The following is an 18,279-nucleotide window of genomic DNA, read 5'->3' as shown; positions in this document are numbered from 1 at the left end:
TCTTGGAGACAACTAGTATGAGACAGGGAGAGAACTGCTTACCGACATGAAGTCGACGTAGAGGATGAAGAAGTGCAAGAACATGGAGAGTCCGATGGCGAACATCAGCCACTTGTTGGACCAGGGAGGCATGACCACGAGAGACTGGTTCTCACTCAAGCTGAAACATCACTGGCAGGTTAGACATGGAAGCACAACTGGCAGTCACAATCTCACAGACAAACCTGGTACCAGTGGATACACTTTATCAAAAGTAAAACAGAGCGAAAACAAAAAAAAATCCAATTTATTCCGTATTCAGCAAAGCCAGCTATATTCTGTCTGAGTGAACATTCCAAGCTGGACCAATTCTAAGCCTTCTAATAAGTTCTTCTACCATAGAGACACATACCAATGTGTTAACAGAAAGAAGTGCTCCCTTCACCCCTGGAATTCTACAGCCTTTTGTATACCTTGAATATACAAATTGTATGCAACTAGTGAAAGGAGAGAGTAGGACCTCAATGCTGAACATCATGGTGATGAACTTTGAATAAAATAAGTTGCTTCTTATGACTACTGACTGATTGATTTTGGTTTTACGCCGCTTTTAGCAATATTCCAGCAATATCACGGCGGGGGACACCAGAAATGGGCTTCACACATTGTACCCATGTGGGGATTCGAACCTGGGTCTTTGGCGTGACGAGCCAACGCTTTAACCACTAGGCTACCCCATCGCCCCTGCTTCTTATGACAAAAATGGGTTGCTGAAGACCATTTCCATTCCCTATCATCACAGATATTATATACCCAAACGTGGTGCATAAAATGGTTCCCCCTGAGTGCTTGAACAGGGGATTCTTCAAGCACTCAGGGTAACTTGCCCATTTGACAACCTGATTTAAAGAACAAATTTCACCCTCAATTAGGGCCTTATCGCCACACACTGCCAGACACATGGACAAGTCCTATATTTTGTCACAGGAAACACTTCTGTGAAACATTCACAAGACATGGAACAACCGTCATCTCATAACTGATATTCCTAATTGTAATAAAACAGATTTTCATAGATGGCTTTTGAGTACTGCAAGTACCAGCACAGATGTATGAACAATATTTTGATCAGAGTCCTTATGGCTTTAAAAAACCTATACTATTCAACATATGCTAAGAACAAGAAAGTCCATTTCATTTCGGCTGTGGTCCCTAACAAATGTGAGTAGTACACAATGTGACCATAACTGATACAGGTTTGAATACAAGACTGTAAACTGCAAAACTGACATGGTATAACCAATATAAGACATGGTATAACCAATATAAGACATGGTATAACCAACATAAGACATGGTATAACCAATATAAGACATGGTATAACCAATATAACGTTTACCTTTAACTTACTAAAGCATGCATTAGAATCTGAAACTATGAAACTACTTTCATAACTATAAATAATATTTCCTACAAAGAAGTAAATAAAGTCAAATGACTGCTGTGATTTTATTGTGTTTGACAAGACAATTTCTGCCTGGATTCCTCTAAATAACCTAGCCAATGTTCAATGGAATATATTTAGATCATAACAAAAAAATAAAAAGATAAAAATGTACTTTGCCAAATACTACCAGCCACTGATTACTGTGTCCAGTGAAATCTGAGTAGTATGTTTATTTTGATAACATACTGAACAGAAAATCAGAGGATCACGAATGTTGGGCGGTACTTTTATGAGAGTCTTGACTACAAAATATTCCCCCAATATTCCCCCTTTGTTATGCTCATTATTATGGGAACTATCATGAGGTATTTTATATCCTAAAGTGAAGGAAACATCTTAGCTCTACTCAGTCTACAAGAGATTGTTTGAATGTGTCAATGCCATGCAACATTATTTCAGATCAAGGCGTGACAGTTTATTGTCACTTGGCAACAGAAGGGTGATGGTGCTAAAACAGATCATAACTTGACTGAATGTGATTGAGATCTTGGTCATCAGAACCTGGTGCAACCAAGGGACAAAACCCTGCACAAAGTACATGATATAGTACCCAAGTGTCTAATATCCATGATATTACAACTGGAGTGAGTGAGTGAGTGAGCGAAGTCAGTGAATACTGCCACATCAGCGATCTTACAGCTACTTGTGTGCACATTACAACTGGCAGGGCAAAGTGGAAAAACAAATAATACCTGAAAATATTGTACGATTATGAAAAAGTTACCATGGAAACCCCTACATGAATTTATATTTTTTTAAAGAAAAGGTGAGCGAGTTGAGTTGGGTTTTATGCCGCTTTTAGCAATATTCCAGCAATATCACAGCAGAAAATATAAGTAATATAATAAAATTTTGATTCATTTACATTTGAATTGTAAATAAATTTCTGGGATATTTCTTTTAAAATCATTAAAAAATTTAATTAAATTTAGTAAAACGGAATCCAGGAAATCCGGTAAAACAACCCCCGCCACATCTGAAGTAATCACAAATGATGTTATGCAAACAGACTAGTCTATGCGGGGCTAGATGTTAATACGTCAGTCATACCACACAACTACATATTGCTTAGGACGCTGTTACGCAGGTAAGATTTGAAAAAAGCAAATATGGATGTCATTTAACAACAGCATTGCATTACAGTTGCGGAGGCTGGCAAAATACTACTTCAGTGTTAATTGGAAACAAAAGTTCAAAAGCATTTTCAAAATAGATTGAATTTTGACATTTTTTCTAACTATGAGGGTCTAGTTTTAAAACGCATAGGTTTGAAAACCAGCCATGAACTATCTGTACATATATATTATTATGTACAGTACATTAGTACAATACAGGTATTGAAAATAACCCCCAAAACATCCTCTCTAAAAAGTCTTCCAAAAGCAAACTTGAGTGACGTTTTGGAACGGCCAAATATACTTCAAAGAATTCCTAAAGCATGTTTTACAATCTATCTAAAAGCAAAACATGCTACAATTGATCTAAAAGCAGAAATAGCAAAACTCCTCATTTTCAACTTCAGTGAAATTGTAATTATTTCTGGGATATATATTTCATTATAATCCAGTCCAAAAGAAAATTTCAACTTAAAAATACAATCTATAAATAAAAAATGTTCAGTTGAAAAAATGAGAGTTTTGAACTACAAATCTAGCTGCTGCTAAACGCGTGCGTGTTCAAGCCTCGGGTTAACACTGAAACAAAGAATGCATGTCCAACACTGGGCCCTGTTTCACAAAGCAATTCGTAGCACTAAGACTGTCGTCCCTCCTATACTGTAACAGACTTATGACAGTAGTAGTGCTAAGATAGCTTTGTGAAACAGGGTCCTGATCAGATTGTACATCAATTTCTACAAACCACACACACCCTTCATATCATTAATAACTAGACTAAATATCAAAAACACATGTCAGTAATGATATATATGCAAGAATCTAACATTCAATAATTGGAAGGTTAAAAATTCCAGTACATGAGTCTCATACAAAGCAGTTCTCACTCGAGTTTCTTCATTCAAATCATTGCCTCCATCAATTCATTTTTGTAATGCATTAGACACCAAAACTGAGAACATGGATTATTCAGTGACATTTTCAAAAGCATGCTTTTAAAAAATTGTGTGAAATTGTTTCAAAGCAGTGGGAATAAACATGAATTATTAGTCAGGGGTTGAAACTAAGAGAGAATCTTCAGGTGAAAATGAACTAAAAATTGATAAAAATTCCATAGGATTAACATTATAGCAGATTCCACAGAGTATAAGATAGTTCTTAGTTTCAGTCCCTGTAGTTTATCATGAAGGCATATCTGATTGTCCCTAGATCAACACTCTGCAAACTCAGGAGGATGTTGCCATGACGATGAGGACGGCGGCAACGGTGGGTCAAGGCAAGAGGCTGAGTCAGACAAGCCACAATGCATGCAGGAAGTTTCCAACACAAAACAACCTTGTACCACAAAGGGGGGCTGTCTGGACCAAAACATTTCAAAGAGATCACAACGTGTGATCATGGCGTTCAGACAGAGAACAGATTCCTAAGAATTAAGTCCCTTGTTTACGAAATTAGAATATCTTGTTAGAAGTTTGAGTCTGGTAGCTGGAAATTTGGTTGAATCTAAAGTCCAGTAGCTCCCCCCTGGCGTACAGCTAGGTTCCGTTAATTATATCCATGCAGATTGGAAGCCACGTCGGAACGTCACTAAACCACAGTCATGATCAACCATCCTCAACGTTGTGACCTCTTCAGATGTGATTGACACTTTACAACCTCCCCCATTGTGAACGAAAAGGTTGTCACAAGTGACGAGCAAGGCAAACTTCCTGCGCTACACCGACACCGATCCGAAGACCGGCGAGCTGGCCTCAGTCAGCCCCTTACCTGTTGAGAGCGTTCAGCATCTCAATCACCACCAGTGTTGACAGGGCCATCGTCATCGGCTTAGGGTGACCGAACACCTCACAGTCAATACCAGCAAACATCTCATCCTGAGCCAAGCACTGGGCTTGGTGGGTCTGCAGAGTGAGAAGTGATTAGCAAAGGAAAAGCGAAAAATGTTTAGTTAGAACCGAGTGAGTTGGAACCGAGTGAGTCTGCTGTTGTGAGAGCACCGCCAGGTACAGGAACAACCTAGGCTGGATAGACAGATGAGTTAGGCATGCGGGCAAGCGGCGACGCAGACGGCTCGAAGCCAGTCTGGTTTTCTCCTGAATGAGAAGGTTGCGTGCGGGCGGGCAAGGCAAGCGAGCTTTGAGCGTATTAGGTTCTGTAGATGGTGTCAACCATCCCGTCACCAGGAATGTGAGTAATGAAACACGAGATGCCAGTAGACGCAATAATTGCATAATCAGCAAATAAAAATCACCATTTATCTAAAAAACCCTCAAACTATATTAATATCAAAATCTGAATTTACAGACTGTAAATTTCATACTGCTTACTGGCAACTGTGGTATAATGAAATGAGGTGATAAGGTTTTCCTAACTGCAGATTATAATTGACAAGGACTTTACCTGTTCAATGCATTAAGCATCTCAATTGTGACTAATACTGACAGAGCCATAGTCATTGGATGAGGGTCATTAAATACATTGCAGTCTACACCCGGGAACATCCTGGGCTCGGCCGGGCACTGCATGTGATGTGTCTGCAAACGCAGGTGAAGGTGTCATCATGAACACAGATGTACAACAGTTTACCTATCACACGTGTTAATCAAGCTCGTTATTGGGGAACAGATTGGATATATATTTACAGCCAAACAAATTCATTACAAAAGAATTGGAAATAATAAATACTATGTGCAACTATTACGTTGTCTAAAAAAATGAATTTAGTAAGTTTCTATTAGTTGGAAGGAATTTTTTTATGGTTAAAAGAAATTGAACTGAAAAGCAAAGGTCAATAAAGCATGGAAGACAAAAACAAAACATTACACATTCCCTGAGTATATTACCAATTAAATCTTACTGATATTCCTGTTCCGAAACAAATTTCTTAAACTGGTAACTATGACAACATAAAGCGAGAGTTTGGTGTCACACTGCAATCAACAATACTCCAGCTACACTGCAGTCACCTCAAACCTGTGGTCGATAGTATGAGCACTGATCCACTGTCCGGGTACGGAGCCACACAGACAGACAGGTCACACACTGTGACTAATATTAAACTGTCCAGCGACAAGCATTGACTTCATTGCCCTAGAATATCTACAAGTGATTTCAATCTTCAAATTATCTGAATCAAAAACAGTTACAATATGGCTGAAGTAATGCCGGTGTCACTTTAAATTTTAACACAGACTCAACTATCTAAAACAGTAAGTTCATTACTGAATCAAAAGTTAAATACATCAAACTTTGGAGTGAGTGAGTATGGTTTTATGCCGCTTTTAGCAATATTCCAGCAACCTCACGGCAGGGGACACAAACTGGCTTCACACATTGTACCCATGTGGGGAACTGAACCGGGGCCTTGGTGATTAGCAAACGCTTTAACCACTAGGCTACCCACTCCGCCCCTCAAAGTGCATGTCAGCGGTAATGTAGGCGTCAGCTGAATGGGTTTTAAGGCCACATTCAAGATTACTGCGATATTCTTGCATGTGAGAGTGTGGCTGTGTGTAATTTCCAGGACTACCATCAAAACCCCACTCAAACACATTAACTGTCCCAGAACCTGCCAGGAAGTGCTTAATTCCCTTAATGCCTAGCGCAAGGCAGGGTTACAACAAGGGCCATGTCTTAACATCTTTCAGTATGACGTGGACGGACGTGTGGACAACATACTTTTTTCTCTTTGGGCAAAACTGGCCACCCACAAAGCCATTGAGGCTGTTCTGTGTTGGGTTAGAAAGCCTGACGTGACAAATGTCAAGGGCATTTACAAAACTCCACATTTGCTCATATGGTGCCAACAAAGCAAAGATCATAATTGGGAGAATCTTGGATTCAAACCCACAACTAGCGGATCCTGCTTGGCGTGGGATAATTCTGTACAACTGGATACAGTCGTTCATGTTGGTTTCATGTTTTAGAATGAAACTGGTTGTAATGTGAGCTTCATGTGAGTGAGTGAGTGAGTGACTGCGTGGTGTTGTTACCAGTTGGTAGTAGTTGAGTCCGGGGCCCTTGTCATACAGCATGAACCACCAGGCGGCAGCACCAACAGTCGCACAACCAACGTAGACTGAAACATAAAGGTCACAAATTAGGGGAAGTCTATCCAGGGGTGGAAATAACCCATTGCCCGACGCCTGAGTCCAGTGTTTTTTTCTGTCAGGCAAGCAAATTTGTATATCACACTGTACCGGTGTCCAGTTGACTTTCCAATGTTAATTATGTTGTTTATTTAAAACATCAACAAGAAAATCGGCAAGTATAGTGGAAAAATTATCAGGGCAAGTGATTTTACTTGTGCCACTGTACGGAGTACATTAGCAATTTTAAAGTTATTTCCACCCCTGTAATCGTCAGTCATGGAGAATAGTAGGATGGTGGCCCCTAGTGTTCAAGAGACTTTGGTCTCCTTCAACAAGTAACATTCCTTGATACAAACGTCTTATCACCAAGATGGGGATAAGAACAAGCGTCTGTTAACCTTCTAGCCCCTCACAGGGAACTTGAGCTGTATACTGCCCAGGAAGCTCAGAATGAAAACTAGGTGCACGCTGATCCATTGACGGGGGTAATAATGTGAGCTTAAAGTACGCTCCTTGTGTATGGAGTCTTGTGGGAATTATGTACACACATTATGGTCAGCATGACACAGGGACCAACAAGGATGCCATAATGGCACCAACCATGTTATAATTAACAGTGGTGGCAAATATCTGAGCGTGACACTCACTTCCAATAGCCATGTAGCGGAAGAACAGCCAGCCAGTGATGAGGCCTTCCTTGGGGTTCCTGGGGGGTCTCTTCATGATGTCCAAGTCTGGGGGGTTGAATCCAAGGGCGGTGGCGGGGAAACCGTCAGTCACCAAGTTCACCCACAGCAGCTGTACGGGGATGAGAGCCTCAGGGATACCCAGAGCAGCAGTCAAGAAGATGCTGGAAGGAAGAGCGAATGAGTGAGTGATAAAGTGATTGTAAGCAAGTTTATTAAAAAAACATTTCAGATACATTATCCAGTCATCCATTGTTTAATGTCCTACTGAAATAGTACAGCCATATGACTGCAATCAACAACCATGGATCAGACAAACCTGTGATTGATATAATGAGCAACAATGTAAGCTTCAGGACCCCGTTTCACAAAGCTATCGACTGACTGACTGAGTTTAGTTTTACGCCGCTTTTAGCAATATTCCAGCAATATCACAGCTGGGGACACCAGAAATGGGCTTCACACATTGTTCCCATGTGGGGAATCGAACCCGGGTCTTCAGCGTGACGAGCAAACGCTTTAACCACTATGCTACCCCACCGCCCCACAAAGCTATCGTAGCGCTACGACTGTCGTAAGTCTATGTTACAGTATTGGAGGTACGACAGTCGTAGCACTATGATTGCCTTGTGAAACGGGGCCCTGATATAATAACACACATCAAGCAAGTCTGCGAGTCATTTAAGGCACTTCTTGTGGCAAAAATAGGTTGTTACACATACTAGAAGAGTTTGACTTACCAGACCACTTCACCGATGTTGGACGAAATGAGGTAACGGATGAACTGTTTCATGTTGTTGTAGATAGCACGACCTTCCTCAACAGCAGCGACAATTGTCGAAAAGTTGTCATCAGCCAACACCATCTGTGGGACTCGGTTAAGGACAAATAGCGTCTCAACCAACGGGTCAAATAGAAGGGGGAGTATGGTGCATTACTGAACGCTACACTGGGCAATATTCTACTTTCCTACGTCAAATCTAGTCTCGGTCAGACACTCGTGTGATCAATATTTTGAACGTTTTAACCCCAAGGCTACCCCACAGCTGCGCAACAGTCAAGTGAGTGAGTAAGTTAATATTTAATGTCACATCTGCAATGTGTGAGTGAGTGAGTGAGTGAGTGAGTGGGCAACAGGGTGAGAGTATGGTTTAATGTTTTCTATAGCAATATTCCTGTAATGTTACAGTTGAGGACACAATAATTATCTTCACAAGTATGACCCATGATGCGAGTCACACCCTGAGACCCACTGACAAATTTTAGTGATTTTAAACCAAAGGATATCAGAAGCACTCTTTGCAACAGCAGTTCCGGAACCCATGGCAATACCAATCTCGGCTTTCTTCAGAGCAGGAGCGTCATTCACACCATCACCAGTCTGAAGGAAACAGAGAAACAAACATCACTACAGGCTGTAGGAAAATTACAAACAATTGTAACATCAAAAGTATCAACTTGATCAGGCTTTTCTCTCAAATTTACTACATCAGTTTACCTTGCATATTCATCAACTTAAAAGGTTAACATTCTACAGAGTTCAGAAATGGATATTGTTATTACTGTAATCTATGTTAATAATAAACTGACGAGAATAATGATTTGTTGGAGTCCTGACCACTTGCTTTAGTCAAAATGTACGCCAGGAACTGCAGTTCTAATGAACTGATCTACGCAAATGGGGACCGATGAGATGTGTCAACCAAGTCAGTGAGTCGGACCACCAGAATATTGTACTTGGAATGCGAGTAATGAACTCAAGTTATAACGAACTAAAATTACTGGTCTCTTGAGTTGGTTATAATCGTAGTTCACTGTATTCCATAACACAAACCAAGTGGGGGAGGTGAGAGAGAACACTACGCCACAGCACTTGACTGCTTCCATTCATATATTGTGTAATTAATATTTCTATTAATAATTTGATTGTATCTGCATCACAAATAAAAGTTAAACAATGTCTCGTTTCAGCTGGACTATAGTGCATGTTCAAATCACTGAAAACCCATGTTGATAACACTTCAAAATGGAGATAACCACTAACCATAGCAGAGATTTCTCCCTCTCCTTGCAAGTACTCTACAATCTTGGACTTGTGAGCGGGCTCCACACGGGCGAAGAGACGAGCTCTCATGACAGCAGATCTTTGGTCTTCAGGGGCGAGGTCATCAAACTCACGGCCAGTGAAGGATAATCCCTCTGTGGACTCGTTCTCCTTGAACACGCCAATTCTACGGCAGATAGCTTCAGCAGTAGCCTGAAACAAAACAACCAATTACTGTCATACAGCGTCATGGATTCCTACAACAAACACCACCTTAGTTTCAAAGCATAAGTTTCTTACAGAACAAAAAATACACATGAGGAATGAAATAATAATTCCAAGTGCGTTCTTTTTCTTCCTGTTGATAAAATTTTATAACAAATCTGTAGTAGAAAATAACAATAATAGTGAATATTACTTCACACTGAAACGCAGAATATCTGCCTTCCACAGATCAATACGATCTCATCACCTACTGGTGTTTATATCACAGTCGAGAGGAAAAGTAATGAAGACTGAGCAAGGAAACAAAATCATGGCTTAGATCTGCAAATCTTGACCAATGTGATATGGCTCAGGCCATGGGGAGCCATAGGGAGTGGCAAACCGTAAAAATCCTGCTTACCTTGTTGTCACCAGTGATGACGATGACACGGATACCAGCGTTGCGGCAGTCGTTGATGGAGGTGAGAACCTCAGTACGAGGGGGGATCCAACATGCCAACAATACCAACAAAGGTCATGTTTGTCTGAAATGAGATTTACTCAGTAAATACCTTAAGCTCAACTCAAAATTTTCAGAGGTGAGGTGAGTATTTGTTTAGGGTGATACACATGCACTTTGTGTTTAAAATTTTCAAATTATGCTATAGTTACAAATCGTTCAGAAACTTGATTCATCATTACATAGCAGTGGTTGCGTCACAGTTGATTAATGCACTACAGACTGCAATATTCCAGCAACATCACTGCAATTATTGAGTGAAAGTCAAACCAGTGCTTGACACAATGAGCATAGTAAAAACACAAAGTTTGACGACACATTCAGCAAAGTAATAGAGACTGCCTACAAGATGATATCTTCTATGCAGGTATTGACTGACCTCATACTGGATGAACTTGCGGGAGTCTTCCAAGTCCATGTCCTCGCGGCGTGGTGGGTTGTCGATGGTGGCCAGGGCCAGGCAACGCAGAGTGTCACGTCCTACAACACACACACACACACATGTCACCTTCTACAGGTTAGGAATTGCTACCAATACATCGACTAACAGACCAGCTTGAGACAAGATTTCGACTCCTAGCTATTCACTGAAATTAGTACAAACCTGTAGAGGTTAATGATTCTTTTTCAGAAGAAGTCCTTCTTGGGGTACATATAAGCATCAAAATGTCCATTTTAAAATCCTACGACAGTTGTAACAATATTTTAATAAAAACTGGCTGACATCTTAAACATGAGCACAAAGACCTTAAAATAAGGATTCAAACTCAGAAATATGCAACATGAACAAACACTACCTTCTAAGCTACAACAATGGCTGTTTAGAGGACAAAGTACTGACAATGTTGCTAAGCGTTACTGTGATCTTATTTCTCGTTATATTTGAGTAACGTACCTGTGCCGTAAGACTTGGTGTGCTTCATGATCTCGTTCTTGATGGCGGAGGACATGGGGACCTTGTTTCCTCCAACACGGACATGGGTACAGCGGTCAAGAAGACCCTCAGGTGCTCCCTGAAGCAGATAATCACCTCATCAACATCCAATATTAACTCACTATCTTAACAGTACCTGCATAAACACAAACCTTGACGTAAATAATAATATTGTGCACAATTATAATCCCAAGTCCACAAACTAAAACAAGTATTGAGGGCTACATTTTTACCTATGTGTAACCAAATTCTAATCTCCCTGGGATGTATAGAACGCAGACAGCCTTTGAGGAGCTAGAAGCTTAACAGTCACATCACCATCTCATTCTACCGGGTACCCATTCACTGCTGTGCACATTTCAAGTAGTCATTTGTCTCAAGGACCATATGTACTTATGGTCGCACCATTAGCAACATCCTGCTGCAGAATTTTGGAAATGGATTACTTAAATCGAGGAAAACTAGACATGAAGTAACACTATTTACAGTTTTCATTTTGCATGCTGTTTGGCAATTGTTTTGCAGTCAGTATTTTATACTCCCATATTTACCCTTCTTCCAGCTAATTCCAGCTATATGGTGGACGGTTTGACCAGACAATCCAGTGATCAATTGCATGAGCATCGATCTACACAACTGGGAATGCAACGACATGTGTCGACCAAGTCAGCCAGCCTGACCACCCAATCCTGGGTTGCTGAACCATGGGTTGCTTTCGACCACTTCTGACCCAGATCACAAATAAACGCCGGTGTTCAAACATCAACCCACACTGTCCACTTGCCTACCCCTGAAATAAGCAGCACCTCACCTTGCAGAACATGCGTGCGCCTCCAGGTGCCCTGGTAGGTTTGTTGGGGACACAGTAGACACTCATGGACTTGCGGTCACGGGAGAACTCCAGGGTGAACTCCTTCTTCCACATGTTTTGGATGACCTGGTTGCCGGCGATGCCAGCTTCACGTTTGTTCAGTCCGGATTTGTCAGTGTTGTAGACATTCATCTTCTCTACGAGCACAGTCAGGGCGGTCTCAGTGGCCTCGCCTACCTTCTCATACTGGTTCTTGGCCTGCAGGAGGAGTGAGTGAGTGAGTGAGTGAGTGAGCAAGAGATATTGTATAATGCCAATCACCAATTATGCAGCCATTTTGGCATCATTTTGAATATTGTGCTCATAAAACATTCAAGCAAAAACAAATGTCATAAATTCATTTTGCATATACCTCAGTTTTAGGGAACTCCAATCACACCAAAAAAACACTCAAAATATTTGCTATACCAACATAGTCATCTCTATTCAAAGGTGAGTCCCTTAACAAATTTTGAGCAACATATATCAGTGAGCTAAAAGGAGAATATTCTCTGAGAAGGGAGGAAGGGACACTAGGAATGGGCTTCACACATAGTACCCATGTGGGGAATCGAACCCGGGTCTTGGGTGTGAAGAAGGAACACTTTAAGCTCTAGGCTCGCCCACCGTCCCCGGCCTTAACAGAATCACGAACCAGCAACTTAAACCCTTGACAAAGTTTGAACTCAACTTTAGAACTATCTTCCATCATCTCTGAGTTATTCATGGTCAGACGTCACAGCTGTTTCTTACAGACTTTGGGTAATTTTTATTACTAACCAGAGATGGTGATCAACAAAAGACTTTACAAACAATATATATTATTATTATCATCTTACATCATTGTAGTCAACGCTGGAGTCGTTGCACATGCCGCAGATGGTTGCCATCTCCTCAAGTCCGGCGAAGTCGGAGCAGCGAATCTTCTTGGACTGGAAGAACCTGAAATGTCACAAACATGAAACATCAGAACCATCTTGCAGAACATCAGTACGACTTCAGGGAACCAGGTAGTTCAGATTTTATGAGTGCTTCTAGCATGGCTGATATTGCACTGATTGATATGTGGTCATGACACTTCATATCCATGGCGATGCCCAGATAAAGCTGAGCTTCACCCTTCACGTCAACAGTAGAGCCAGATCAATCTTATCAACAGCAGACGAATAATGGCGTCTCATGAGAATTAAGAGTCAACTTACACTTCACCCTCTGGGGCGTAAGTTGATCCAGTGATCTCGAACTGGGCAGTCTGGATGTCGTTGCCTTCTACCTTGCTGAACACAAACATCTGAAACAACAAGTCAACAGTCAGAGTGAGTGAGTTTAGTTTTATGCTGCTTTTAGCACTCCAGCAATATCACAGCAGGGGACACCACAAATGGGCTTTAGACACTGTACCCAGGTGGGGAATCGAACCTGGGCCTTTGACGTGATGAGCGAACACTTTAACCACTAGGCTACCCCACCGCCCCCAACTTTCAGATTAAACTTGCAGACACTTCGGACTTCAAAATGTAGAATTGGAAAAGAAACATGCTTCTGTTTCATCCCTGCTCATGCAGGATACAATATCAATATTCTTATAGTAATTACCCTGGACCCATCTGACAACATGGCTTCCTTCCATGTCCAGTTTGAAAGTCAAAACTAAGAATAGTTACACAAAATTGCATCATCTTAGCAAGGGCCTGTACCTAACTGATTTATTGTTTACTTTCTCAAATGACGGCATCAAGATTTCCCTCCAGGTTTTTATTTCTCAAACGGTTTTCCAGAAAATGTTCAGTAATTACAATTTGGCAAACTCTACCAGATTAACTATACCCAGTGTTCACATTACAAGGCTGTCATGTAGGTCTTGAGAAACATTAAAGTCATTTTGGTTGGTTGTTAATCCAGCTTATGAACCAGAATGAATGCCGCTTTTAGTAATATTCCAGCAATATCACGTCATAGGACACCAGAAATAGGTTTCACACATTGTGCCCATGTGGGGAATCGAACCTGGGACTTCGTCTTAACAGGCAAATGCCTAAACCACTAGGCTACCCCAACATCTGTCATGAATCAGAAATACAGTGATAACAGATGGAAACAGAGGTCTCTCTCCTGAGGTCATATTTACAGAGTTGATCAAATATTAACATGAGTCTCACCTTGCAGACAGACATCTGATTGGTTGTGAGTGTTCCAGTCTTGTCAGAGCAGATAACAGATGTGCAGCCAAGTGTCTCCACAGAGGGCAGACTCCTGACAATAGCGTTCTTCTTGGCCATTCTCCTGGTACCTGCATGGACAAAACGACACATGAAGAACTAGGGTGTATATCTACAACCAACCTTACACAGCGTTACGAAGCACTGTATACCAGTCAGCATGATGTTCAGAGTGAATAAGTTTAGGTTGACGCCACTTTAGCAATGTTCCAGCAATATCATGACGGACACCAGAAATGGGCTTCACACAATGTACCCATGTTGGGAATCGAACCTGGGTCTTCGCCGTGATGAGGGAATGCTTTAACCACCCCACCGCCCTGATGTTCAGACAATATGCAGTCAGTTTCTTTTTCATATTTCAGTTGAGTTTTACGCCGCTTTTAGCAATATTCCAGCAATATCATGGCAGGGGGACATCACGACTTAATGTGGCTAGAAAGTGCTTGCAAACCAAAGACCCATAAGGGACAAAACTTATAAGAGGATCCTGGCAAAGGTAAGGGATGCAACTCTGCACAGTGAATCACATATTGATGCCTTAAAGACACATGAGCTTGAATACACTTCAGGTTAAAATAGATCCTTGACAACCTATACTATCTGTACGCATGTTGTCAGATAGATGCTCATAGTATCCATCACTGGATGGTCTGTTCCAGACACTGCTGCGATAATATATTTGGACGCAAAGTTTAACAAAACAAAACAAAGAATTCTGGCCACATCGTTAACTAACCAAGAGCCAGACAGGTGGTGATGACAGCGGGCAAACCCTCAGGGATGGCAGCCACAGCCAAGGCGACAGCGATCTTGAAGTAGTAGATGGCGCCCTGCAAGAGAAACACAGAGTGAGTGAGGGAGTTGGTATCACCAGCATGGAATTTACACCCATGGATGACAGAACACAATAATCCGTGGAGTAACACTGTATAACTACTGATGCCTAGGTAATTCGCACTTCGAAAATCCATATTAATCCTTTCATGGAATCTCATGTCGATTAATCCAAAAGACGATAGAAATAATCCAAAAGTCACACCAACTTCACTGAACCATGAAACAATCCACTTGAAAACTCAAACTAATATCCAAAGGGGGTAGGGAAATTGCAACAAGTAAATCCATATGTTCATTGATCATATCCAATTGCCACTGTCCGAAGGATGATCTTGTCGACTGTTTCGCTGCCGAGCAAATCAAGACGAGTAGGTTCTGTCCTGCTCCTAATCTGAGTGAACATCTTCTGAGCACAAACTCATTGCTTTAACTCACAATATTCTACATATTATGCTTACAATGATTCACTTCTCTATTAAATCCTTTTTCAAACTTTCGAAACATATGGAGTGCGATTTTGAGGGGTTCCACGTAATATTTGTTCACCTTGATCCATGATCCGCCGTGAGCAGGGTCGTTGAAATGTCCGATGTTGATGGCCCATACAGCCACACAGATCACAGTGATCACCTGGAAGGAAAACATATCGTCAGTTACATGATCACAGGAATAACCAAAACAAGAATATGTAAGAACTGACATGAGTTTCTGCGATTGTACAACACTTTTTTGCAGTATTTAATTAAAATCATGGTGGAGTACACCATACTGTGCCCATGAGGGAAATTAAATTTGTGGCTAGACGAGTGAATACTTAAATGACTACCGGTACAACACTAGCACTTCATTTTAAGAATACATTCTTGTGTTGTTCATTTGCTTCTGAAGTGTGTTTTGCAATCAATTTGAACTGACCGTCATAAACTTCATGCTAAAATATTATTTCACAGTTTCTGATTAAATGCCATTACTGAATCACATCAAAAAGGTGAGACCATTATCGCTAGTGCATGTGTACCTTGGAGAGCTGGTTGGAGAACTCATCCAGTTTCTGTTGCAGGGGGGTCTTCTCAGTCTCAGTGTCCATCATCTCGTTACGGATCTTGCCTGGAACGCAAAACACTTGTCAGTCCTTCCCAAACACAAATATAACATTTAAAAAAACTTAAGTGAGTGAGTTTAGTTTTACACAACTTTTAGTAATATTCCAGCAATATCATGACAGGGGACACCAGATATTAACTTCACACATTGTACCCATGTGGCGAATCGAACCCGGGTCTTCGGCGTGGCGAGCAAACGCTTTAACCACGAGGCTACCTCACCGTCCCTTTTTAAAATTCGAATCTAAATAATAAACTGCCAGTCCAAGAAAAACCTGCGAGTCTTCTACACCACACAATCTATTGGCAAAATTCTCAAAAGCTCGTATTGAGTTGAGCTTAATGTAGGCATGCATGGTATTACCAGTACGGCACACGATGCTTTCTAAACAGAATTTGTATTGTAATAAATCTTTCTGCAGTATCAGTATATGGGTGTAAAAAGTATCTAATACGTTTCATTATCATTTGCATTAACTAAAATCTACACAAGAGTTAATTCCAAAATGTTTCCATTCAAAACTGACAAAATGGTGGAAATTGGTTTCTAAGTTATCTCCCCTGTATCCATGACAACAAATGGCAGTGACTGAACATGCAAATAGGATCACTATGATCAATCAATGGCAACCACTGTCAAACACTTAAGCTCCCAAAACATTGCAATAGTGGAGACACAATATTGCACTACTTTTGCCAACAGCCTTACTTCCCAGTCAGATTTTTTATGTGCCTGTGGCATCAGGCCAGATATTATGTACTGTTTGAAACATTTTAAAGTCAGATGACAAATTCCATGTGAATATGTAGCATGTTTCCTGCCTATATCATATTTCAGAAATCTGCTTGACCAGCAAAACTATAGTTTAGACATTTCCTGCACTGTGTACACAACAGTATCATCCTAACTGGTCTGGGCTAGTAAACATGCTTACATCAACAGGGGACAAGGGGATTCCAATATCATGAGCTTATCACATTGTTTGTATATTCAAATTAAGTTCTATCAATTTAAGCAAATACAGGCTAAAATTGCAAGATGCTAACTGAATTAGTTTTCCAGTTTTATAGCGTACCTTGAAATAGTTTTACCAACTATTAGTTCAGTAGTCATATATATGCTCACAAGGCCTGCATTCACAGGGGTAACAAATGTCTGGGTGTTTTATCAAGGAAATTCTTTCAACTCAAATCTTGCAACTCGACACTCAATGTATTTTTCACCTGTTCCGTAACGGAACTTTTTCTATGCCTGGTGTGGCGCTACCCAAAATAACACTGAATGCTGAGACTACTTTAACGAAATTTATGTCAGGATGTTGCGTTGCATCCATTTCAAGTAACAACAGCGTAACTATGCTGAATTTATTGTCTTCCCATGAGTCTTTACATCTGTTGCAGTAAGAAGATGCCCTTTCCCTAAACACTGCCCTCATTTAGCACACCAATGATTCACAGCACTGAGCTGTAACTCTTTGTAATGACAATGTCTGTGTTTAGAAAGGCCTCAAGCATCTTCAACCTAGATCTCAACTGTTGCCATTTATGTTTTTCCTGTGGTATTCAGATTTGATATTGTACACCTCTTTATCTTTCCACATATTTTCTTATCTTTACCCATGCAAAATCAAATTTATTACCCACAGTGCATCACACACCATGCTGCAGCGTAATCACCATGCACAGATTGCAATATAATTAGAAACACCTTGACAAGGCAGGAAGAGTTGCCTCCCCTGGACCTTCCAGCCCTCTGGAGGCAGACGGCAAGATGGAAGCCTTTTATGGTAGGGCATGAGCATAGGAGGAAAGATACCACGGGAAACTCAGTGGAACACAAAGGTCACAGAGAAACAAGGTGATCGAAAGATAGCTAACTCAAGTGTTTTGGAGTTGCTAGGAGCCTAACCATATGTTTTACACGCCTCTTTTATCTCTGCTGAGGTACCCTGTTGCATCGCATACCAAAATACCCTCCACAACGTGAAACTAATTAATTTACAGGTGTATGGCATTTCCTAAACAACCTATCAAAAATATTTTTACAGCCACTGGCACATGGTCAATACTTGATAATGGTAAGCTATTCATTTTCTGTTGTAATCAGATAAACAAAGGTTAGGACGTAAGCTTGAAGCTTCACATATGGTGAGGTGTTTGCCTGAAACTGTTTTAATCTCCCACCCT

General features: G+C 40.9%; 1 protein-coding gene across 1 annotated transcript in view; it reads right to left on the bottom strand.

Moving 5' to 3' along the window:
• The window catches only part of LOC124286587 (calcium-transporting ATPase sarcoplasmic/endoplasmic reticulum type-like), a 57,424-nt gene that overhangs the window by 8,892 nt on the left and 30,253 nt on the right, over nt 1-18,279 (bottom strand). The window contains 18 exon segments of the mRNA XM_046722961.1: nt 43-160; nt 5,002-5,135; nt 6,594-6,679; nt 7,340-7,542; nt 8,119-8,245; nt 8,666-8,759; nt 9,423-9,635; nt 10,048-10,131; nt 10,133-10,171; nt 10,526-10,626; nt 11,042-11,159; nt 11,892-12,149; nt 12,770-12,872; nt 13,133-13,221; nt 14,090-14,220; nt 14,889-14,982; nt 15,536-15,619; nt 16,008-16,096. Coding sequence (XP_046578917.1) covers nt 43-160; nt 5,002-5,135; nt 6,594-6,679; nt 7,340-7,542; nt 8,119-8,245; nt 8,666-8,759; nt 9,423-9,635; nt 10,048-10,131; nt 10,133-10,171; nt 10,526-10,626; nt 11,042-11,159; nt 11,892-12,149; nt 12,770-12,872; nt 13,133-13,221; nt 14,090-14,220; nt 14,889-14,982; nt 15,536-15,619; nt 16,008-16,096 — 2,165 coding nt within the window.

The sequence above is a fragment of the Haliotis rubra genome, unplaced genomic scaffold (genome assembly GCF_003918875.1).
Source record: "Haliotis rubra isolate DU_JTF1 unplaced genomic scaffold, ASM391887v1 Scf387, whole genome shotgun sequence".
Taxonomy (NCBI): Eukaryota; Metazoa; Mollusca; class Gastropoda; order Lepetellida; family Haliotidae; genus Haliotis; species Haliotis rubra.
Note: the sequence above shows the minus strand (reverse complement) of the source record. Positions and strands in the feature narration are given on the sequence as shown.